This window comes from Catharus ustulatus, chromosome 4 (genome assembly GCF_009819885.2).
Source record: "Catharus ustulatus isolate bCatUst1 chromosome 4, bCatUst1.pri.v2, whole genome shotgun sequence".
In the NCBI taxonomy this organism is placed as follows: domain Eukaryota; kingdom Metazoa; phylum Chordata; class Aves; order Passeriformes; family Turdidae; genus Catharus; species Catharus ustulatus.
Genome location: NC_046224.1, coordinates 44,826,169 through 44,850,005, shown reverse-complemented (window position 1 = coordinate 44,850,005; position 23,837 = coordinate 44,826,169). Strand labels below are relative to the sequence as shown.

General features: G+C 38.2%; 2 protein-coding genes across 2 annotated transcripts in view; one reads left to right on the top strand and one right to left on the bottom strand.

Annotated features, from left to right (window-relative positions):
* Window positions 1–1,071: 1,071 nt before the first annotated feature.
* On the bottom strand, window positions 1,072–5,854 carry CCDC59 (coiled-coil domain containing 59). The gene is made up of 4 exons (XM_033059188.1): window positions 5,728–5,854; window positions 4,264–4,486; window positions 3,396–3,495; window positions 1,072–1,849 (listed from the first exon to the last, which is right to left on the bottom strand). The coding sequence occupies exons 1-4, from the start codon at window positions 5,837–5,839 to the stop codon at window positions 1,688–1,690; spliced, it is 597 nt and encodes a 198-aa protein (XP_032915079.1). The 5' UTR covers window positions 5,840–5,854; the 3' UTR covers window positions 1,072–1,687.
* Window positions 5,855–5,913: 59 nt separating this feature from the next.
* The window catches only part of METTL25 (methyltransferase like 25), a 45,183-nt gene continuing 27,259 nt past the window's right edge, over window positions 5,914–23,837 (top strand). Inside the window, exons 1-5 of the mRNA XM_033058453.1 lie at window positions 5,914–6,166; window positions 9,979–10,143; window positions 14,590–14,690; window positions 18,966–19,595; window positions 21,827–21,971. Coding sequence (XP_032914344.1) covers window positions 5,914–6,166; window positions 9,979–10,143; window positions 14,590–14,690; window positions 18,966–19,595; window positions 21,827–21,971 — 1,294 coding nt within the window. The remainder of the gene's footprint in view (window positions 6,167–9,978; window positions 10,144–14,589; window positions 14,691–18,965; window positions 19,596–21,826; window positions 21,972–23,837) is intronic.

The following is a 23,837-nucleotide window of genomic DNA, read 5'->3' as shown; positions in this document are numbered from 1 at the left end:
CTGTTGTCTCCTCCCAATCTCCAGACCAGTGCAGCAACATGGAAAAAAGGCCTCAACTCTGAGTACAGTAATTTCACGACTATAAGGTGCACCCTTTTGACTAAAATTTTCCCCCGAAGCCAGAAATGCGCCTTATAGTCCGGTGTGCCTTATCTGATGTACAAAGTTGCGACATTTGCCACCCCAGAAGTGCGAGCCCACAACAGTCCCCAGCCGAGCAGAGCCCACCTGGTGGCAGCATCAGGCCAGTGCCAGGACGGAACGAGCCCGGTGGCATCGGGGCGGCGGCCGCGAGGGGAGGGGGAAAGCCTCTGGAATTGGGGTGGCCACCATGCGGGGAGGGGGAAAGCCGCCGGAATCGGGGTAGCGGCGGCACGGGGTGAGCCTGCCAGCATCGGGTCACCCGGAGCGCCAGGGAACTCCCGGAACAGCGGGGCCCTGGGGACACTGCACGCAGCGGCGACGGGCATAGCCCAGCCCCACCGGGTACAGGCGGGCCTGGGGGCCAATGGCTGCCGGGTTGAGGCGGGGCCTCGGCCAGCAACCGCGCGGGAGGAGCTGGGAGCGGAGCCTCGCTGCAAAAAAAAAACCGGTGCGCCTTATAGACCGGTGCGCCTTATCTGATCTACAAAGTTCTGAAATGTGCTGACTCCTGGGGGGATGCACCTTATAGTTCAGTGCGCCTTATGGTCGTGAAATTACTGTAAGCCCTACTCAGCAGTAACAAAAACTTCACTACCCACCCTGTGCTCAGCACAAATCCAAAACATAGCCCTGTACAAGCCACTGTGACGATAATTAACTCTACCCCAACCAAAACCAGCACATACATTTTCTCGTGAGCAAGTGTGGATTGAACAAATTTCTAAAACAGTGTTAGTTTAATTCATTTTTTTTTCCTTTAATCCACAAAGTGGGATCCTCGACTATAGCTGCTCAACTGACAAATGTATTTTCTCAACTGGGTTGATGGCAACATATTAAAATAGACACAAATGTGGGAATCATTTTTAAGCTCTCTTTTGGGGACTTGAAAATATTAATCTGAATTGCTATAAATTGAAAGCAACATAGAAGAAAACAAATTTAATGACAAAGTTATGCACAAAAAGTAGAACAATTCACACGTTACAAGTTACAAAGCAGCTTTATGAAGGGGCCAACAATTATTTTACCAAGACCTTTACATCCAAACCACTTTTGGACCTTTGGCAAGTTTTATTCTTTGTGGAGAACAATAATAGCCATCCAAATACAGTATAGGTACTTTGCTTTCATGTGTCAAACCTATCCAAGAGCACACAAAACATGCTCCTAGAATAGGCAGTTCTTGAGGCATCAAATACGTCACATGCATCACTTCAGTCCTCCCAAGTGAGTGCGATTTTAATAATCACAATAGCAGGAAGTGTTAGATTCATGGTCAGATGGTGCTACAGCCCATTATACTGAATTCAAGATGTCACACAGGTAATAGAATTTAGGTTTAGAAATACAAACCATTTGTTTTCAAGGTACCAGATCCCTTTCACTCTCAGCATAGAATACATATTTTCAGGATGAATATATCACTAGACAAATGAGATAAATCAAGGCAATAACAAAAGTAATATGGAAGCAAAAAGACATTATTTATTAAAAGTATATTAATAAAATGTCCACAGTTAACTTAAATTATATGCAGGGGCTATGTATTTTGCTGTATTTTCTGAAGAAGAAATTCTACTTGTAAATTTAGATTTGGCTGTCCTTTCTTGGTCTTCTTACTCAGTATTTTATAAGCTTCCATTTTCTTTTTCTTGTATAAACGTTGAGCTTCTTCTCTTTGTTGTTTTCTTTTTTCTGCTTCCTGAAATTAAATATGTAAGATAATGAAACAATTACGAACACTCTCTGACTGCAAAGCTATCTACAAGCAATAAAGTTCATTTTTGTATAGGTACTGGGACTGTACTGCCAATAGAAATTTCTCTAAAGCTGAAACAGGATGCTCTTTCAGCATACATTGCAATCAAAACAAATTATACACCCTCAAGATTCAAGAGAAGAGCCAAACTTTCTTCAGCAGACCATCCTACAATAAGGTTTGCTACTGCAATGTATACTATTTCCTTTTGGTGAAATGTGCTCCTTGACTCTTCTCCTTAAATGACAAACTGGCAAAAAATTCTTCACTTTCTCCTCTTGAGTGCAAGAAAGAAAAAGGTGATGCAGCAGCTTCCATGTGAGTATCTTGCCAATCCAGACGTGCTAGGATACTGGACACCACTGCATGGGATAGGCTGATAGGATATGGGATGTGTATCTGGACCATGAGTTGGGCAGGTTTGTGACACCAGGACAGCATTATCCAGGGAAAATTAATCCAGACCAAACTACTAGTGACATGTCCTCCTTCAAGCAGCAAAGATTGCTGTCTTTACTTTTAAGAGAGATGGAACAAAATCCTAATCAAAAAAACACAAAGCCTAATCAAACTTTCATCTGCAAAACCTTCCATGAAGCACACATGCAACTAAACTACTGATAGAGTGTTAACTATATATGGATGGGCTATCAACACTATATAGATAATCACCACTATGTTATGTTCAGACTTTATCCAACATCTCACACCCCCTTCTCTAGTGTTGTAATTTTATTCAGTAATTTGGGGAAACATCCACAAAGCAGATAATCAGCTTACTTCACTTATATCATGTCCTACTAAAATATGCAAGACATCACAAATCAGACTGAAAGATTGCTTCAGTTCATTTAGATAATTTCTTCTCATAAAGTTTATTCTCTGAAATGCAGTGCCATGCTGATCTCATAAGCAAGCATTTCTGCAGAATGCCTGAACAGATGATAATTTATGGATCATATTTTTGTTTTCCACAGCTTAGATGGCTTCAGAGATGTACAAAAACTAGTAAGAATTGCTCTCCGATATAAAATTTACAGGACATAACTCAAGGGAAGATTTCTGAACAGAAATCTAAGAGGCCTCAGGAAAAAAACAGGCATATGTAAAAGTATGCACAGATAAGCTCTCTCCATTCAGAATCCTTGACTTATTTTACCATAATAACTAATAAAATTTATTCCCCCTTTAAAAAAAAAAACAGAGCAGCATCAGCTCTAACTTTCCTGACATTCACTTCCTATCTAATAACTTTTTCTGCTGTTCAGCATATTCCTGTGAACAACATCCAGTTAAGCTACCAACCAAATGCTTACTTCTAAGCAAGAACATTCATCTTACTTAGACATTACTTACATTCATGTTTTTTCTGGTATTTACTAAATCCTAGCTTTTTTTTAGGCCAAAAGAGACCTTAGAGGATACCGAAATTGTGTCTTTAGGTTTATTTTTTGTTTAAAATCAAGAAAGAACTCTGTTTACGATTTACCTCTTTCTTTCTATCATGCTCAGCCTTTATTTTCTCATACTCTTCTTTTGCCTTCTGATTGGATGTTTTATTTTTAAACTTCTCTTGAGTGACAACTGACCTGGAAGGAAAAGTACACATTCTTGAGACAGTGATTATCATCAAGCACATATAACCATAGATATCACAGCCACTGCAGAATCAGAGCAGTCTTCCACTGCTTTTTGCACATTCAGGGAAGTTACCTACATGCACAGGTTCATCCTTTAACTATGAATGGGTTCTTTGCACTACTCTTACATGATGCCCAACACCATTCCAGGCCATGCATGAACAGTGAGCAAGAAAACACAACAAATTTAAACTTCTTCAATGCCAAATGCCAATGCACCGAAGATCAGAGTGCACACATCTTTTAGTAATGCATACACCTTATCTGCTGTATCTTCACACAGATGATGTTTCCTGAAGCTTAAAGACTGCCTAAAAGAGTTTTCCCCATCATTCAAGCTCCTCAGAGCTTGAAAACCTGAACATACTAGCTTGGAGTTGCATTCTCTCTTTATAGTTCCAACAAATGGAAGCAACTGCAGAGAGACAAGAACATCCATTTGGGAATAACACTCTCTCATGGAAAAAATCCGAAATTTTTTTGCTTTATTCTCATCTCCATCTGGTGGCAATACTGTGCAATGACGCCTCATTGTCTCAAGCACAAATCTAGTTCCCGTTTATTTTTCTAACAACCAGGAAAAAATATTTAAGACATAATGGCATTTTTAGTAAAGCAAATCACCACACTAAAGTCCATGTGAACTGTTAAGACCTAAAATATTTCTTTAGTAATGGAAAGAATTACTTTTTTCAAAGACATACTTTGAAAACTTACTCTGCTGCTTTATTAAGCTTTTCTTCTGATGACACCGAATCCTCTGCAGTCCTGCGCCGCTTCTTAAGCTTTTCTTCCTCTGCAAGGTAAAGATGTTTCAAGTGCTCTGGATAGGTATCAGTAAACTGATCATCCTGTTGTGAATGCACTTGTCTTCTCTTTTTCAATAATTTCCTGTACTGTCGTTCAATCTTTTGCTTCCTCCGAAATGCAAAACCTCGTCCTGAAAGCATAAGAGAAAGGGAGTTAAATATGCCTGCACTAAAGTAGTACCAAACCATTCATTGTTGTAAGGACCCTTTCAATCCATTTTCTTTCCAAACTTAAAAAAGCCACTGTGGCCTGTGGCAATTTGAACAAGGACTAGTCACAATTTCAAGGAAAAAAAGACTGTTATTAGGTTGTTCCCTACTGCAGTGTTGCAGCTTGCACAGATTTACTGCCTAAACCCCCGGAAGAGCATTGCAAACATCCCTACTTAATACCCACTCACCACTACGCACCTTTGCCAATGTTTTCGAATCCAGTGAAAACATGTATTAACATTTCACTTCACTCCTAATTTTGACAGCTTCTAAAGCAATATCAAAATAGGTTCCAAAATAAGCTCCTAAAGGCAATCTCAAGAAAACACTGATAATAACACTGGTAGCAGCAACAGCAGAAGCATGAATCAGCCGTGACACTGAGAAAAAAGTCACTAAATCATCGTATCACTCTACATCAATAATCCACTACATCTTTTCAATTAAATAGTGTTTTATTGCTACTAGTTACTTTCTCCACATGTCCAGGAAGAGCTTTTCTGGAGCTACATTTATACAATCTCTTCTGCTTAAAGGGAAAGCTCAGACATGGGCTGTTTCAGTCTCAACCATTAAAGAAAACTTATGAAAGTTTAAGTTAAACATGTTTTTATCCTAATACCTTATTTTTTATTGCATTAGTCTTAAGATCTACTGACTTTCATAATGTTCACTTACAAAACAGTTTCTAAAGGAAAGTCAAATTAGTTCAAAGTTTTCCTTTTCTTTTCTCCAAAGCTGCCACTTCAGCAAAGCGCTGATGAAGCCCATGCTCTTTTTCCTATTCATGTTTAAATCTGCGTAACTGCCTATCAATAATCCGAATCTTTTCTCAGACATGCTTCCTTTTTTAATACATACTTTTATATGGAGAAAACCCAAAAACCATCCCCACTGGGCCCAGGGGCTGCAATCCCAAGCCCCGGGAGCTCCAGCTCACACAGGCCGCCCCCAGCCAGCCCTGCAACCCCCAGCCCCGAGCCCACGGGCACGAACGCCGGGGGCGAAGATGGGCCGCGGGCTCCGCCAGCCCAAAGCCCCGCTAGGCCTGGCAGGGCTGGCCCCGGCCGGGACACTCGGGTCGAGCCAGCTCGCAGCTGGGTTAAGGACTCGGGTCTCCTTCGACGCCCCCTCAAGCCCACCGACGGCGCCGACTCACCCTCCTGGATGCTGCCGACAACGTTGCGCAGCAGGACGGGTCTCCACCGCCGCTTTCGGCCGGGCCCGCGGGCCGCCGCCGGTCCGGCCCCGTCGCGCCGCTCCGCCGCCATCGCGCTCCCCGCGCCGCGCACAGACACGACGTCACCGACCTGCGCCGCGGCGCCGACGGGCGGCGCGCGGGGCCATGTCGCGGCCGTCGCGCGCGCTCCCGCCCCAGCCGTCCCCGGCGGCGGCGGCGCGGGCGCTGCGGCGCGTGGCGCGGTTCGTGCGGCGCGCGCTGCCGCTGTGCCGCGCGCACACCGTGGAGTTCTTCACGCGCGGGCTGTGGGAGCGGCACGTGGCGCCGCGCCCCGACGCCGTGCTCGAGGCGCTGCGCGCGGCCGGGCCGCTGGCGCGCCCCCTGGCGGCGGACGCGGGCGCGGCGGCGGCGCCGTGCGGTGAGTGGGGCTGGGGGCGCGGGGACACCGGGACACACCGGGACACACCGGGACACATCGGGACACACCGGGACACACCGGGACACAGGCTCACCTCGCAGGGAGCGCGGCCGGCCCGGAAGTTCCACTGCCGGGTCCGGCTTGTGTCGGCGAGTGGCGCTTGTGACCGTGGTCTCGTGTCGTCAGTTCCATCCTGTCGATTTGGAAACGAAACTCCAGACTGTCAGTTTCCTTCACTCTGACTGACAACTGAAGAACACGATTAATATGAAAAAATCCAAAACAAACAAAACGTACGAAAAACCTTCACGAGTGGAAAGATGTAACAGTTCAAGTCCCCGAGTGCTGAAACTGGAGATGCGGAGGACAGCTGGAAAAGGCTTAAACTTTGCTGTGTATCTGTAACAGTCAGCGTGTCTGGCTCGGGACAGCAGCTGTTTTACTTCTGACGAGGTCTATTTAAGAGGCACTTCATATTTTTAGTAATTCTCACGTAGCTGAGGGGGAAGCCAGCTAGGCTGCTGTGTTGCTGGATGTGCTGCAGTCCAAGCAGGAGGGAAATGCACCGGTAATGCTCCTTCAGGCAGGGCACAGAAATGAAGATAAAGCATCTGAGAGCTGTGGTGTTTGGTGGGACTGAGCCCAAGCAAAGAGATCATTTTCAAGTCCAGGGTGAAATCTCTGACAAAGTGCTTAGCTGAGAAAAGCCAGTGTCGTGCCAAAGCGTATGGAGTGTAGATAGCTGTCATACTGTGTTAGCAGTGAAATCCTACGTGAAATGGCATGCGAGGCAGGAAGGCATGTGGAGTCCAAGAGAAGGCTCCACAGAAAGTAGCATGTGCTGCTTGGCATAGAAGACAAGCTGTGATAATGATTTGGGCTCAGAAAGAGATTGAAGAGCTGTGAATTACTGCATCACTAGCAACATTTCTCTGTTGGGTCTAAAAACCTCTCAAAATATTAACTGCAGGACTAATTTTTTAAAGGTTGAGTTCTTTGGGAAAAATGCCACAGAGTTTAGTTGTGCATGGAAAAGACACTGGGTCATGAATTACTTTCAAGAGCCAGATGGAAACGACAGTGGTCTGGTCAACAAGTAAAAGTTTTGGGAAGCAGCAAGGACAGGCTTAATGTTCTTGACATAATGTCAGAGTCAGAACTGATTCAGAGCAATAGATCATGAAACTGAATGTAAATAGAGGCTGGAACAAAACTAATTATTAAATGAAATCATCATAAAGAAAACAGAAAAGGAAAATTACTCTGATTTAACCTGTTTCAATGGGAGGGTCCATGAAATGATTCGAACACCAAGGCGGTGGCCTGTAGAGTAGAATGAGAATCAGGATTTTGTAGATTTCAAAATTGGAAAATAATGTAATAATCTGCATTCAAAATGCATGTTACAGAATCTGATGCAGAAATTACTGGAACAAAAAGACAATTTATGTCTAAAATTAAGCACGTCATTTGAAGAGTATGAAGTTTTCATGCTGTGGCTAAAATAGGACATTTCTTCTTTGGTTTCTGCAGGGATTGTTTCTGCTAATTAAAAGAAAAAAGGAAGAATTGCCCCTTTTTTTCTGACTTTATAGTATGCTATTTAACAGAATGCACTGTAGTGAATTGATGATGAAAATACTTCGTAGTAGAATATTAGTTTTCAGTGAAGATACCTGCAAACATCTATTTACATTTGCAAATTAATGCACTGCTAGCCTGTATTAAAATTAGGAGAGAGAAAGAGAAATGAAGTATCATAGCTTACTTGAGTGCTTTAGTGCTACTCAATAGCATTAGGGAATCAGAAACTGACAATTAGGGATCTTGAAACCCAACATAAACAGAAATTACTCTTCCTTGTTCAAACTCATTTCATTAGAATGACCATATGAAGGATGGAACCCTTCAGAAACTGGTTCAAATACATCAAAAAGCTGACACTGGCCATATTGCATTTTGTTTATCACGTCATTGCTGTAAATTGGACACAGGCACAGAAAAATCTTTGTTTAAGAATTTTAATATTTTACTGTAAATTACTGTTTGTACTGTAGTTCCAACTTTGGGCGTATGAAGATTTGTTTACAAATGTGTAGACTGACTGGTTAAAAGACATGCTAGATTTCCTCTTGTGAGCATCCAGAGTAGAAATGCATCAAAAAACTTAACATTTTTAATATTCATAAATAATACAAAGTTCAGCAACTGCCATTCTGTAGCTTGAAGCAAGGCTTCAGATGCCTTAATGCAGCTGGTTCCTTGATTTTCAGTTGTCAAGCTGGAACAAAAGTTTGGTGGGAGTATTATTACGGGTGATATACTAGCAATCTTGTATGAGATCCTGCTAGTTCTGTCATATTCTTCCACCAGATAACCAAGTTAAGGATTGTTATAGAGCATGGGTATTGCTGCATTGGATTTCAGTGAAGTGAGATTTGTAAGAACAGTAATCATATTTTATGTCAGCTGAAAAAGTGAAATAGATGAAGCACATCCATTTTCTTATCTTTCTGTAATAAATCTTAGAGAAGAGACATTGCAAAGCAAAGTTGCCAGTTCTCCCTGAAAACTGTGGTTTTCTCATCTCTAATACCCTCTGACAATCTTACCCTTCATGAAGACAGCACTAACTAAAGTTTGTTCAGACAAGGAAGTTACTAATGGAGAAATGTGGCTTTCTTTTTAGGTTTTTTAGCAGAGAGGAGTAAGAAGTGCTGTGCAGACAATTAACCATGTTAATTCTGGTCATAGCTTAGACAATATTTATGCTTTCTTAGGAAATTTGTTTGCTGTGCTTGTACCTTTGTGGCATAATATCATAAAAATTAACATGGTTTAGGATTGTTTTCAGTGGATTATAATATATGCATGATCTTTCATTGTGGTCATGCAAGGAAATTAGGAGCATTAGAGCTGAGATCTACCGAAATAGCTGTATCATGTATACATGCCAGATTCAGGAAGGCTAGTGCACTAGGTATGTACTTCCTCAAAATCTACCTATGACACAAAAGACAAACCAGGAGACTTTTTCCAAATCATTGTAACATTTTGATTGCTGGACTGGTTGCCTTTTATATATTGAAATGAATTGAATATATAAAAACTGTTACCAAAATTACGTAGAATTCACAAATAGTTTTAGGTAAAATAGAGAGGAATTACACAATACAAAACAATTTCAGAATGAATAAATTATTCATCCTAATATGTTTTACTTAAAAATAAATTTACATTTTTGAAATTCAGTACTAAGTAATACCAAGATGAAGTATTTAATCATGTATCTAACAAAATAAACATTGGAATCTTAACTTTGGCCCACACCTGATTGGAAATAAAAATTAATTTAATTCTTCCAGTATCAGTTACAAAACTGGAAAGTACGTGAATTGAGTGATTGTGAATCTAAACATTTCATATACTGAACAGCTGCATTCCTTAAAAACAAATCTAGCAGCATATATTGGCAGACAGGGCTGACTAGGACATGTATAATGAGCAAGTTTGTAAACAGAAGAGAAGTGATAATGTTGACTGAATTAGCTTGTCAATTATACTGAAGTATGTCTGCTGAAACAACAGATTTTGTCACATTTACACTGGTTCAGCTAAAAGCAAAATTTGACCTTGGTTCTGAAGGGAGAATACAGCTGAAGGAAAATAGTGAGTTTTTGCACTTAGGGAAGCAAGATTGATGGCTAAGTTGTGTCTGATACTAAGTATTTATTGCCTGTAATTCTCTGTCAGCAGTATTAGAGAGCTGTTAAATACTGTTGACAAAAATATTTTCCTTTTTTTATGTGCAGATGATGACATCTTTTCCAATGCATTTTGTGAAAGCTCTGAGAAGCTTATCAATGTACATTTGTTTGCCCTGGCTGCTAAGTATTATTCTTTGTCTAACCTTGGAGTGTGTACCCAATTAGAAGATGTGCTTGAAGCACTGAAAGGAGACAGTGAAGGAGCAACAGGTATATTTACATTTTCATTTTAATGTTTGCTTATTCACTGTAAGGACTGTAAGAATATTTGGTATCTATAGACCCACCATGGGATTCAGTTTTAAAGGGGATGGGACAGAGAAGTGGGCACATATCTATTTGAGATACCTTGTTAATTCTCTTTGTTTGTCTTGTCCCCGAGTGGCAAAAATCATAGTTGCTACTCATGTTTTTCTTAGAAGTATCACCCTAAAATATGGCAAGTGTTTGATGTCTTAGAAAAAAAAGATTTTAATAATTCTGTATTTTTGGGACTAATACCAATTATATGTGATAAAACAAGAGTAATTTCATTTTCTGCAGTTAAAGAAATTGAATTACAATGCTCTTAAATTGGCATCAAGTTGGACACTGCGAGTCTTACCCCAATTATAATTTTCAAATCAGTTGATAAATTGGCTTTTATCCTTACTTGGGCTGCTGTCATTTTTACTGCAAGTGTGCTATTCGTGGAGTCCTCAATATCTCAAGATTTGTCACTATCTTTGAGATTTCTCATTAGTTTTTAAGAGACAGACTGAGCAGCTCTCCGCCTTCTTGTGCCTTTTATCTCTGGGATGCATTAAAACTCCTGACATTTCTTATCCTAAGTGATAGCACCCATTATACAAATGTTGTGCATCTCTCCCATTTTCTACAGTGATCTCTTTCCAATTTTTCTATTTTTCATGGTTGGCTCCCTAGATTTTTTTCGAAGTGTTAAAATACTATTGCCGAGATACTCTTAATGATTTGTAGTGCATTCCTCTTACTTTCTGGCTTCATTCCTTATGCTAAGTCTTAGTTCATTAGAAACCCTTTTTTCTTCCTTGAGAATGGTATGCTGCTTTTCTTTCCCACCAGCTTTTAGCTATTTTCATTTTTACTGTATCTCATTCCTCATGTTCCTCTTAATTTTCTGTAACTCTCTAGTTCTGTCTTCTTATACTTGAGTTCATTCCTAGATTAACTTGTGTAGCCAAAACTTTGAGGATTCTTTCATCTTCTTGTCATGCAGAATGGAGCATCAAGAATAAGGCAATTGCTGAATATTTTGTTTTCTGTGTGGCAGGAGTGATGCTTGGTTGGGTAACTGGGGCCTGGGTTTGTACTTTTGCAGTACTTCTCAGTTGTACTTCTTGGGAAGAATAAAATGTGTTCCAAATGTGTACAGTAGAATTATAATTCAAAACCTTTGTGCTGATTCAGCAGTAAATATCAGTTAAATTAACTTAATTGAAGTTCCTGGTAATCATTTGGCAGAGGTAAAATACCAACTTATGGATTCATAATGTGCAAGTTGCCAAATGAAAGTTGTGATCTCGTAACTTTAAGTGATTTTAGATATTTTGGACGTACTTCTGTATTTCAGAAGATATGTTTGTTTCCTGACATGCTAAAGCTTGCAAGTTGAAAGAAATGTAGGTCTGAGAAAACTGGCAACTTTATGATGGTGTTGCTTATATTCTGAAAAATATGCATCAAGATAATTCCATTTATGTTTCAGAGGTTTTTAATATGTTTTCTTCTTCTAAGACAAACTGACTTTTGAGTCTATTCCCACAATTTGCATACTTACATAATTCTCTAGCTTCTTTGCAGTCTTAATGTAGATATATTGCTGTCCTTCCTGGGAATAATTGGGAAGCACAAACATTTTAAGCGTGTTGCGGACACAACTACTTGGAATGGAGTTCTGAGTCTGAAAGGTGTTCTGCTTTGCTTTGTAACCACCCAGAAGTGAGGGTTGGATTGAGAGTACTCCACTCCACAGTGTGTTTATGGCTGAGGTAATAACCATGCCATGTAGTGTCTACTAATGAATCCATCTTTAAATTCCATGTGCTGGAATATCACTCTGCCACAGAAGGGTTTTTTTTGAGTGTGTGGTTAGTCCAGTTCCTCACTCTGGATCATGGAATTAAGTCACTGTAGTAAACTTCTGTGTAGATGATGTTGTATGGTATGGACTATGGATTTATACTTTTTTATCTGAGGTATGTGAATTTCCGCAGGTAGCTGGGGCATAAAACCCCTGCACCCTGCTATAGGAGATCTTTAAAAATCTGTGTTAGCCCTGTACTGAAATAGTCTCTCCTCAATTTGCTCAGCTTCACAACTAAAGATGTGGCTATAAATGGCACTACAGAGTTAAAGCAGTTCTTCAAATGGAATACAGGTACTCGTGCTAGGGATTCCCAATGCAAATGAGCAGCGTTTCATTACCAACTAAAACTGGTAATATTAAGCGTTCTGTTGCTCTGTCATATCCAAGCTACTTCTGTAAAGTATTTGAAACCACACTTTATCTTTTTTTTCATCACAAAGGGAGACGGTTCTCTAAATTTCTGATTTTTTTTGAAATTAGTATTTGTTCTGCCTGCATCAGTTGTACACATAATAAGGAAATGTGCATGTATAATTATTTGTTCCAAGGAAGTAATTTTGTGATACTAGAAAGAATTTACACAGTTTAAGTCAAACTAGTATTTTTTTAAATTGAAATGTCTAGGCAATATAAAACAATCCCCAGATACATTTGCTTGCGTTAGTTTTTAATATCTGTTTGGTTTTCAGAATAATGTAGAAACCGATATGAATTTTGCGTAAAAAGCAGAAAAATAAAAGCAGTAATTTTCTCCAAAAAAAGTATCATTTTCCCTGAGCTGAAATATAAGCAGTGTGTTATCCTGCAAAAAGCAGGGAAAGAAGTAAAAGAATGCTTAAGAAACTTTTGCTGAGGTTCCAGATAGAAAAAGCATTATTTGTTTATATCTACATATATAGTTTATTTATCACTTCAGCTTTTCTGGTTTCTTACCATGTTTGAAATACTTGCTTTGTAATAAGTACTCTCTGACGTAGTACTTCACCTAGCATTACCCCATTCAGTCTTTTGAGTTCATAATAGAGAAAAGAGTAAAGGTGCAGAATGTGGTCATTGTCCAAAGTGACAGCGCTGCTTTGGAGAAAAAACAACTTTTATTTCTGTCAAGAAGTTAAATGTCTGTTTCTTCTCGTTCCATTTCTGCTTCTTTTTCTGATGAACCTATCCAGACACAAAAATGTTCAAATATAAACAAAAAGAGAGACCTTTTTTCTTTTTAAATTTTTTCCCTGTCTGTTTTTCTTTAACCTGATATGCTTACAAATTAAGAGCTGTTTAGGATGCTGTATAGATCTTTACAGTTTAAAAGTTAAGGGGATTCTTCAGTGAGATGACAAATACTTGTTTCTGCTATTCGTATTGTTTAAGTCTTTTAGCCTATTTTTCCTTTTGTCAGTTCATAGAGTCTTTATTAGATTTTAAGTATTGTCATAACAATTTATTATAAAAACCCCAGATGTTTAAGAAATAGACAGATCCCTTTGGGTTTGGGAAAAATAGAGAAAACACTGAGTTTCTTATGAGCTCAGTTCAATTCCCCACTCTCTTTTAAAGAAGTAGCAAGCTTGGCTCTGCTCCCAGCATGATCTGATCAAGAAATGAACATGGTTTTTGCCTAATGATCAGTTTCTGGACAGATGAATACAAACTGTGCATAAAACAGAAAATGGGAAAGTATATTAATCTGCCTAGTCTTCTTTCTAAGAGTATGCTCATCAGTAATGATCCAGTTTCTTCTACCATCACTCAGGCTTACCATCAATTTAACTAGATCTAAGTGCACTGCAGCATTGGACCCCTAAGAGAAACGTGTGGGTTTGTCCCAAGGGAGTGACTTCTGAGCTCCTGCTTTGGCTGGCACAGAGGTTAGCAAGTGAATGCTTGATGTTCTCCACAAGCAGTAAACCCACAATGGAGGTTGACTCCATCTCATTAACGCATTGTCCAGCAACACTGAAATGAGTTATTTTCTGCCACAGAGGTGTAACAGTTCTATAACAAATCCATAGGGTAAATAAAGAAAAGGAAAGTTATCTTCCTCTGTATTTTCCCAGTATTGCTCATAACTTTTAGTCTTAATATTGTCAGCAAATATGCAGCATTAACAAACTGTACAATGTGATTATTTATTGTTCCTGCCCTTATATTTCATTGAAAGGTATCTGTGATAAATGAGATAAAAATAAGTACTTTTCAATGAAAAGGAAGAAATAGTACAGTTTTATAGGTTTTTTTTAAGTTTTTTTTTTATAAAACTATACTAAAAAGTATAGTTTTATAGTTGTAGCTATTGTCTAATATCTGATCAGGTATTAAATATGCTGCATCTTAAAAAATCTGAGTTTTTAAGTCTGTTGAATGTTGCTAATTCATCCATAATTCAGAAGTTTACTCTTGTAATATTTTAATGAGTTTTTAATTAAAAATTACTATCCTGAAAATACATAAACAGTAAAGTATATATTAACTTTTTTTATTTCCTGATTGGTCACAAATCCTTATTATTACGGGTTGTGTTAATATATATTTATTTTCCTAATCTGATACAGGTTTCAAACCAGATGAGTTTATGAATAATAAGAAGTCACATGAAGTGCAGGTGATGTCAGAGCTGGTAGACAGCATAGCAAATTATTGTGGGATAAAGCAGGTAAGAAAGCATTTCTTACGGTGTAGGTTACTATGGTACCTTCCAAGTTATTCTCCTTGTTGTGTTTAAATACATCACTTTGATATTCTGTCCATGCTGTTCTTATTTTTCCTGTACATAATTAGAGCTAAAGAAGAGCTGTTTGGGCTGAACTGAAGGACAATTTTGTTTACAAATGTATTATTTCAAAGGAGCTGCCTTTCAGTGACACATAATCACTCATGAGTAATTTCAAAAAGTTATGATGATCCTCTCTGTGTTGAGTAGCTGAAAACTGTTCTGCTTTTTGGACCAGTCCTTCCTTGTTTGTCAGTATTATATTGCTAGCAGTTGTGCACATGTGTCAGTAGGAGAGCTGCCTTGTGTCATGCATGCAAGGGTGTCACATAGAGACCGATGCAGAATATCTTGAGAAATTCTGAAAGCTTCTCTTATTCTGACGCAAGATTTAACTTATTTCTTATTGTTTAATACTGTTCACCTTTATTTAACAATGGATCGAGAGCTATAAATTAGAAAATTAGTTACGATGGTTTTAGTTTGAAAAGAGACCAAATTAAGCAGAGATTTGTGTAAGAGTATGTATGAAATACATTTGGTAGAATACATATGAGGCCTGGACACCCAACACCATTATCACCCAGCAATTACTGCATGAGTTGACTGTTTTGTACATCAGATGGTAGGTTTGTGTGTGAAGAATTGCAGGATTCTATTCTCAAATTTCGTTTTAACTTAAACCTTTTCTTTATATACGTGTAATTATGATTGCACAGTGCATTAGATCACTGTTTCAGTAAAACCTTGTAGAGGTTTATTTATGGATCTGTTGACAAAAATACAAGCACCCCAGCAATACTTGATATTTTTGAGCAGTGTGTTTCACATTCTGTTAGACAAAATGCACCAATACTATTTCTTCAGTTTGCATACATAGGCTTTTTTTGTAAGGTTTTTCTGTGTTAAAGTGTGTTCGATTTAGTATCTTAGGCTTGTGCTGTGGTGAGGCTAAATTTTTCAGTATCTGGGTGAACTGAGTTTGTTTATTCATTTTAATCTCTCTAATGCTGGTAACTGGCCAATGTAGCTTCGTCCTTGCTTTAAACACTGGAGGTGACATGGGGCTCTCAGCACACATTTGATTCCTTTCTACATCTGAGCTGCACTTGCTTTCCATGCAAGGGACTGTAACTGTCAATGGAGACTTATTTCCTCCAGGTCAATATTCCCACAAAGATTTGTAGAGAACAAACTATATTTGTTTAAAAACAAAGGTTAATAAGACATGTGCCCAGATTTTATGGTGGGTTATTTTCTCTGAGTATTGTGTTTTTTAAGTAAATATGTATGACTGTAGTTTAAAATTAATGCACCTGCAGCATCCCAAGTTGCTGTTGCTCCCACCACAGGGAAAGCCCCAAAACTTGGATTCAGCTCTGAGTTGCTGAAGCTGAACTTTGGTTAGGAGGTTATTTGGCTCAGACTGAGTTTAATTTAGATAAGTAAATGATGCCGTGCTTGATAGATTTGGGTCAGGCCTGTGGCATCCTTGGAAACAGAGATCAAAATTCTCAGTCCTGACCATCTGTTTTGTGAGGAACAGCTGACAAAGACAAAATTTCAGGCAGTATTCTTACAGCCAGGATTGTCAAGTAAATAGAGAGCTTTAATTAAGGCCAAACATTACTGGCTGAGACACAGTCAGTTTGTGAGCATCTGCGATCGCTTACAGGAATGGAAGATGGTCTCTCCAGCAGCCGTGTAAGAGGCAGCCACAGTGACAAGCATGGGTGCCCTCCGCAACCCTAAAGCGGGTGTGCCCGTAAACGACCGAAAAATACTAGCAGCACATTTGTGAAAGTCTTGTATTCTGTCATAAGCATGTTTTTTGCCTTGCTTACCTTTTGTTTCAGGCAGATATTAGTTGTTTAAGTATTGAAGACTTTCACATACTGAAAAAGCTATAGGAGAGTACAGTTTGCTTACAGTGCAATAGTAAGTGGTCCCTGCATTTGCTGGAAAGTGGTGTTTCATATAGTTTTCATTTAGATTTAAATAGTTCCTGTGAGATTCAGGAGTAAAAGGAGAGCAAAAACCCTATTCAGAAAGTAAAAAAGTAAAGCCATCTTAATAACTTAACCAAAGTTTCAATGTAGCTGGTTACTAATAAAATCACAAACCAGTCCTTACTAAGTATCTGTCAATACACTGCAATTGCATCCAGTGATTATACATATCAAGTACCTTGGAGTGTCTCTATACATGGGTTTATTTTCTGCTTACTTTTTTAAAAAATTAGAACATTAAATGAAAAATATTGCCGTGTATCACTGAATATGAAATGCTGATATATTAACTTCTTTATAATGCTCTATATTAACTTTTTTCCATTTTCGTCATACGCTATAACAGTATTCATTTGTGCAAAGTTACAAATCCCTAATATATGAAAAGAGCTTTCCTTTTACTTTGGAAAATATAAAAAAGAAAAACCCCCTTCTCAGTCTTTAAAAAGCAATTCCTTTTGTTTTTGTTTTCTTTCAACTTAAAAAAACCTAGCAATTACGAATTTTTAGGAGTTTTTCCTTATTGATTTTTTCCCATACTTCTTGCAAAATAAAATATATGTAGCATTTAATTAAAAAATCTAGAGTCATGAAAACACAACACATTTTACAGCAGCACATGTCCTCAGGGTGTTTCTTTCAGATATTACAGATCACTGACAAACTTGAAAAATTTCACCTCCATTTCACCTCCATACCCATGTTGTATAATGGGCAGTAGAGGATATTGCTCTCTGTTGGTATTTTATAATGTACAATAGTAAATAAGGAAATAAAAATAAAAGCAAAAATGTTATTACCACTATAATTACTTCAATGTTAATGATTTTTAATTTAAACATTAAAGCAAAATAACTGAAGGACTTTTTCTTTCAGTAGTTTGCTGACCCTTTTAAGCACTTTTCCTATCATATAAGTGGAACTTGTTTTTTTAAAGAAGTTCTTGATTAAGCTCTGAAAAGAAGCCAGTGTTGATTCCTCTTTGCTTAAGTGCACACATTTGTTTTATTTAATGTATTGGTCAAAGTTTTCCTTGGAAATTGCAGAATGTGCAGCAAGACTTGGAGTGCGTACCGATGATATAATTCTGCATTCAGCATCCATTACATTTGTGATTTGGTGCTGGGAAATGTTGGAATTTTTGATTGTGCCAGAAATTGTGTTTAAACATAGGACCCAACTCACGGTGGATAAGACCTTTGGAGTTTATTATATCATGGAAATTTCATTTTAAAGTTTCATGCTTGTCAGATATGCTATGGATTGCTTATTACCTTTCCCTGTGTAATCAACAGAAGGTAAAATAGGGAATAATTTAATGCAGTTTATTTGTTTAGTGTAAGATAATTTCTTGCTATGTTTAGTTAACTTTTCCTTTTGTTTTTAAACTGTTCTCCCAGTGCTATTTTAACAATGTGTTACTATTTTCTATTTACTTAAGCAACTTTCCCCAAGCTGCAACTGGTCTCTTCAACCACTAGGGGTCACACTTAGGAATAATTCACTGCCCCCTCTTGGGTCCAAACGCTGCTTTTTATTGAAAAAATTCAGAACTTAAAGAAGTGGAGGTGCACATAGTCTACATAATTTTAACGTCTGTTAAATAAAAGAGTGGGTAAAATTATTCCTTCTACACTTCTCTTTCCTTTCTAGTGTGAGAATCACAGAATGGGTCAGGTTGGAAAGGATCACAGGGATTCATCTAATCCAACCATTCTACTCAGGCAGGGTTGTCCCAAAGCACACGGCACAGGGTTGCATCCAGATTATTCCTTAATATCTCCAGTAAGGGAGACTCCACACTCTCTCTGGGCAGTCTGTTCCAATCCACAGTTACCTGCACAGTAAAGAAGTTCTTCCTTATATTTAGGTGAAACTTCCTGTACATCAGTTTCCACCCATTGACTCTTGTCCTATTGCTTGACAGCACAGAGAAGAGCCTGGAAAGATCCTCTTTAACACCTTCCCTTCACATACTTATACTCTCAATTGTCTGTTTCTGGAGCACATCAGTTAAGACTTAATTCTGTGTTTTAAAGTCAGAAGGTAGACCAACAAAGCAAAAGAACTAAGTACATTGAGAAGTATGGTACTAATAAGGTAACTATTCAATCCATGCTTAAAGTTTTAGGGAACAATTTTGCACTTGAAGTGTGGCTTGTTGCTCATTAATATAACAATTGTTTTTTCTTTTTTCTCTATTATCTAGGTGATTGATATAGGTTCTGGGAAAGGCTACCTGAGTTCATTTTTGTCCATGCAATATAACTTAAAAGTTTATGGCATTGACTCCTCAAGCTCCAACACAAATGGTGCTCATGAAAGAAATAGAAAATTGAAGAAACACTGGAGAGCATATCAGAGTCGAGGAAAAGAAAACCTCAAAAACCAGCGTTTGGAAGAGGCAAATGACAGGCCAGTGGAAAGTGAAATTAATTGTAAAACGATCAATGAAGAGCTCTTAAATAATGCCAACAGTCTTCAAAATCAGGGCCAAGTGATTATCCAAGATCTAGTTTCTTCTTGTGGTTTCACAGAAATGGCTACACTGGAAACCAACACAGAAGCTGAAGCTGATTTATTGACTGGGACACAGTCTCATGAGACCAAACTTTCTGAAGAGGTTCTTGCTATTCTAAATGTTCTTCCTGCTGATGCTGTAGAAGACTTTTCTTCATCTCATAACTGCATGGAACTCTGTGAAGAGGAAAAAGTGCAAAGAAAAATGACATCTCTCCAGACTAAAGCAAGAAAGTCAAGTGAATCAAACCTATATTTTCCATTGACCTCTTTCATCACTGCAGAAACAGAACTAAATGATATCATAACAGACCTGGAGGTTATTTTACTCTAAATATTTACTGTATTTAGATTGTCCATTGTCTTTATATTGCCATTTTAATATGTACATGTTCGCTGAGTGTGCGTAGAGTGCTATCTCTGGTGTAAATTAATATTCTGGCCCAATAATGGTTTTTAACCAGGTAGCAGAAGCATGCCTACCAGATAAAGATTGTTTTTCTATTTTGATATATGTATCAGTCTTCAGAATTTATGAGGTAGATAATAATCAGCTGTCAAAGTTAACAGCATATTCAGTTATTTTGCAACTGTCATTATAGATAAAATCTAATTATTATGGATTTATTACTGTTTACCAGGTAGATGCATATATTAAGCATTGGACTAAAAGTTCTTATTTTTCCAAATTATGTATTTTTGTACTTTTTGTCATACTGGGAAGGCATAGGAGAATTTATTATGTATGGCACTCAAGATGAAGAGTTTGTAAAGAATAATTTTATTTTGACTTTACAGAATTACTTCAAGTTCATTTAGTAGTTTAGTAGCTGGCAGGGTTTGCATCTACATAAACAAGCCCAAGTTCAACTGCCCAAAAACAGTGGCATAAGTCTTGAAACTTTTAGTTTTTATGCCTGAACTAACATGTATTGATTGAGTAGATGCATTCAGACTTTTATAGAATGATAAAAATTTCTCTGTGTTCAGTAGTAACCAAACTATTTTATTCCAGGGTGTAATAATCTCTGATTCAAGACCATAGTTTTGTGCTGATGGCCCTGTAAGTTGAGCTATAAATGCAGCTTAGTATATGAGAGCATGTGGAGCAAGCTCATGTCTGTGTGCAAAAGACACCCTGAACAGCAGGGTTTATTGGTGAAACATATGCCTGTACATTTGCACAGCTGGATTTTGTATCCTCCTAGTGTGTAATTTGTACAGTGTTAAAGGTGGAAGAAATCCTGTATCACTGCCTTTCTTTATATAAAAAAATACTGTCAGGGACCGTGAAAGAGGAAAGCAGAAGTTTTACTGTTTCAGTCATGAATGCACTGTGTAATATGGGTGGGTGAGATAACTAGATAAAATCAGAATGATTAGAGAAAGCAATCTCAGTTGAGTTGAAGGTGTCAATTCTTCTTGATAGCCTGTAGAGTTGAAGGCTCTGGGGAGGCTTTATAGCACCTTCCAGTATACCTAAACAGGACCTTTCAAGAGGGCTGGAGGGAGAATTTTTTAAAGGGCATGTAATAACAGAACAAGAGGGAAGGGGCCTTAAGATGAAGGAGGGTAGATTTAGATTAGGTAGATATTAAAAGGAAATTCTTTATTGTAAGAGTGATGAGACATTGGAACAAATTACCCAAAGAAGTTGTGGATGACACTGGAAGAGTTGAAGGCCAGATTGAATGAGGCTTTGAGCAACCTGGTTTAGTGGGGCAGGGGCCTTGGAACTAGATGATATCTAAGATCCTTTCCAAGCCTAATGACTTTTTGATTTATGATTAATAAATATGTCTGGAATTCAAAGCAACACTGTGTTTACCATATGGATCCCAGCTAATAATGTCAGAACGGAAATACCTTGTTATGAATGGTGAGAAGAGAGAGAATTTTCATGGAGAAGTGGAGGGAAAAGGGAAGTTGCAGAAAAAAAATAAACTAGGAAATAGAATGGGTAGAAGAGCAGAACATGTGACGCTGAACTTCTTACTTTGTGCTGTGAAAGAGAACACCCGTTTGTTGTTGAATATTAGCAGGCATACTGTGAAACTGTCAGTACTGTTGTTTGGGTAATAACAAAGCCTGCTCTTCACCTTATACCTGTATTTAGGAAGTTGGTTTGATTTCAGCAGCTTAAACTAGCAGAAATGCCTTAGGTCCAGCCAGACTTAGAGCAAGCAATCTTTACTAAGAAAAGTAGCAGTGGTACTAATAACAAGAAGGAAGCCTAGGAAAGACATGAGAAAAGGACCTATGCCCAGTAAACATGTAGATATTCCCTTCCATGCACCTGTTACTCCTAGTCTTGAACTTCTGCTGCATCCTGGCCCATTTTCACCATATTTTCCCAGCACTGAAGAGCTTTGATTAGTATTGAAAAATGCTAGAACAGAACAGCAGGGGTCCTCATGGAGTTGGGTATTTCTACCTTACAGCTCACTATTTGCCCCATGTTTAGGTTTTGGAGTTTGTTTTTGTTTGTACTCTTTCAGCTGATGAAGGAGATCATTTATTGTTGCCTTTTTTTTTACTTTTTCTTCTTAGGACTGTATGATGGTGGGTCTGCATACATGTGGAGATCTTGCTGCAAATACATTACGAATTTTTACTGCCAAACCTGAAATCAAAGCCGTTTGCAGTGTGGGCTGCTGCTACCATCTGTTGTCAGAACAGTTTGAAAACCAAGAAGGTAATTCTTCTGAGCTTAACTTGTGCTTGCCAGTTTACATGTTGAGAGTATTAATACCTTTTAGTTAATAACATCCTTGTGTTTGTTCATTTACAGTGGCTTATTTAGTACTGATTTTATTTACTTTATGAGGGACATTCACTCCCAGATGATCTGTTGCTTTTCTGATTCCTGATATTTTTACTGAGATTAGGAACATAAGCGCATAATATTTTTATATGGTTATGATTGCAGCTGTTTTTATTCCATTAATTCACTTTTAAATGTATAGACTGTTTTAGTCCAGTATGTTTCCATTGTTTTGAAATATTTTGTACAGATTTTGTCCTTGGCTGTCTGCGTGCAACATCCCATTATGTTAAGTTGTACATATACAACGATGAGCAGAATGAAGTTTTTGTAATGTAAGGTATTACTCAAAAAAACAGTCATCTGAGTGCTGTGCTGGTCTTTGCCTGTTCAGCCCATCATAAAACAGTACATACATGAGTTTTTCTTGGGGAGATAACCTGAAAATTATTTGTGGATTCAGAATATAGTCAAATTTTCCTACAAATTGAGGGGGGGGGGGTGAGTGTCAATTTTGAGTGAAAGCTGGTATTTTTACTTGAAATTCTGAATAATGTAAAAGATTTGAGGAGCTGGCTTTCCTGAGACAAGTGGTACATAGCTGAGCTGTCTAAATGACCATCTGCTGACATCCTAGGACCTGATCATCATGTCAGTAAATCTGAGAAAGGGGTGGCTTGGCAAGGTTTACTTCAGCTCTTTCAGGGAACTTCACAGAAACAAAGGCCCAGGTATTGCTCTTTAACACAACTGCTTATATAGCTACAGCTCCTTCTATAGCTTCTATAGCTCCTATAGCTCCTTAGACAGCTACAGCACCGCTGCATGCTGACCATGACACATACTAGCTCTTGCTTGCTTTAATAATATTTTCATGGTATTTTTAATTTGCTCTACAACTATTTTAAGAGTTTTTACAATGCATTAGTCTTAGTAATTTCAAAGTGCTTCAGCTCACTCCAAAAGCAAAAGAAGGGAAAATGCAATTGGAATTTCTGTGCTACAGAAATGCAGTTAGGGAAAAAAACCATACAATTACTTTTATGTCAGAGTTTTAAGAAATTAAGCCTTTTCAGGTACTTGTCATTAAGTCTGAGTGTCTGAAACATTTGGCTGTTTCTTACTATTGAAAAGAAGACACAACTTCCTGTGCTAACCATACAGGATTACTTTTTGCAGGCCAGTGCATAAACCCAGACACTACCAAAGGATCAGGTGTGATAACCCTTTCAAATTTCAAACAAACAGATAGATGTGCATGATTAGAAGAGATACTGCAGTTTCATATCAGTATGGAAATGAAGTCAAATTGCATGTTGGAATTTCTAACTGTTTGATTTTTCTCTTTGTGAAGGACAAAATTATTCTCAAAGGAGAACATTTGGACAGAACAAAAGGAAATTACAGTATTCTTTTTCGGGGGAAAGAATACATATATTGTCCTAGTAATGCTCAAAATAATTATTTTTTTACTATTACTTAGAGAGTGCATATTCTAAAATGTATAATGCTGTTGTGTTCCCTTACTAAGTCATCTACCATATGGCTTGTTCTTAAATGTGCAGTGAAGGGCTAAGAGAACAAGGACTGACGGTATCTAAGAGTTGAGATTTTTTTCAAAGGGAAAAATGGGAAAGAATTTGGCCTGTATCTTGTGTCTGCATTTCCTATGCACGGACTTCAAACTGACTGACAAAACATTCTAGAGGATGTTAGGGGACTCTGTAACTAATCAGATGGTATTGATCCATCAATCCATTTGTACAAGCAGTAAACAAGCTCCTCTTGCAGCTGTTA

Bases quoted from the DNA above. Each gene is read 5' to 3' on its own strand.
- CCDC59 (XM_033059188.1), bottom strand. From the start codon at position 5,839: ATGGCGGCGGAGCGGCGCGACGGGGCCGGACCGGCGGCGGCCCGCGGG. The intron at 4,487-5,727 runs GTGAGTCGGCGC...TTATGCTTTCAG, and splicing joins TGTCGGCAGCATCCAGGAGG to GACGAGGTTTTGCATTTCGG. The intron at 1,850-3,395 runs GTAAATCGTAAA...ATTTAATTTCAG, and splicing joins AGCATGATAGAAAGAAAGAG to GAAGCAGAAAAAAGAAAACA.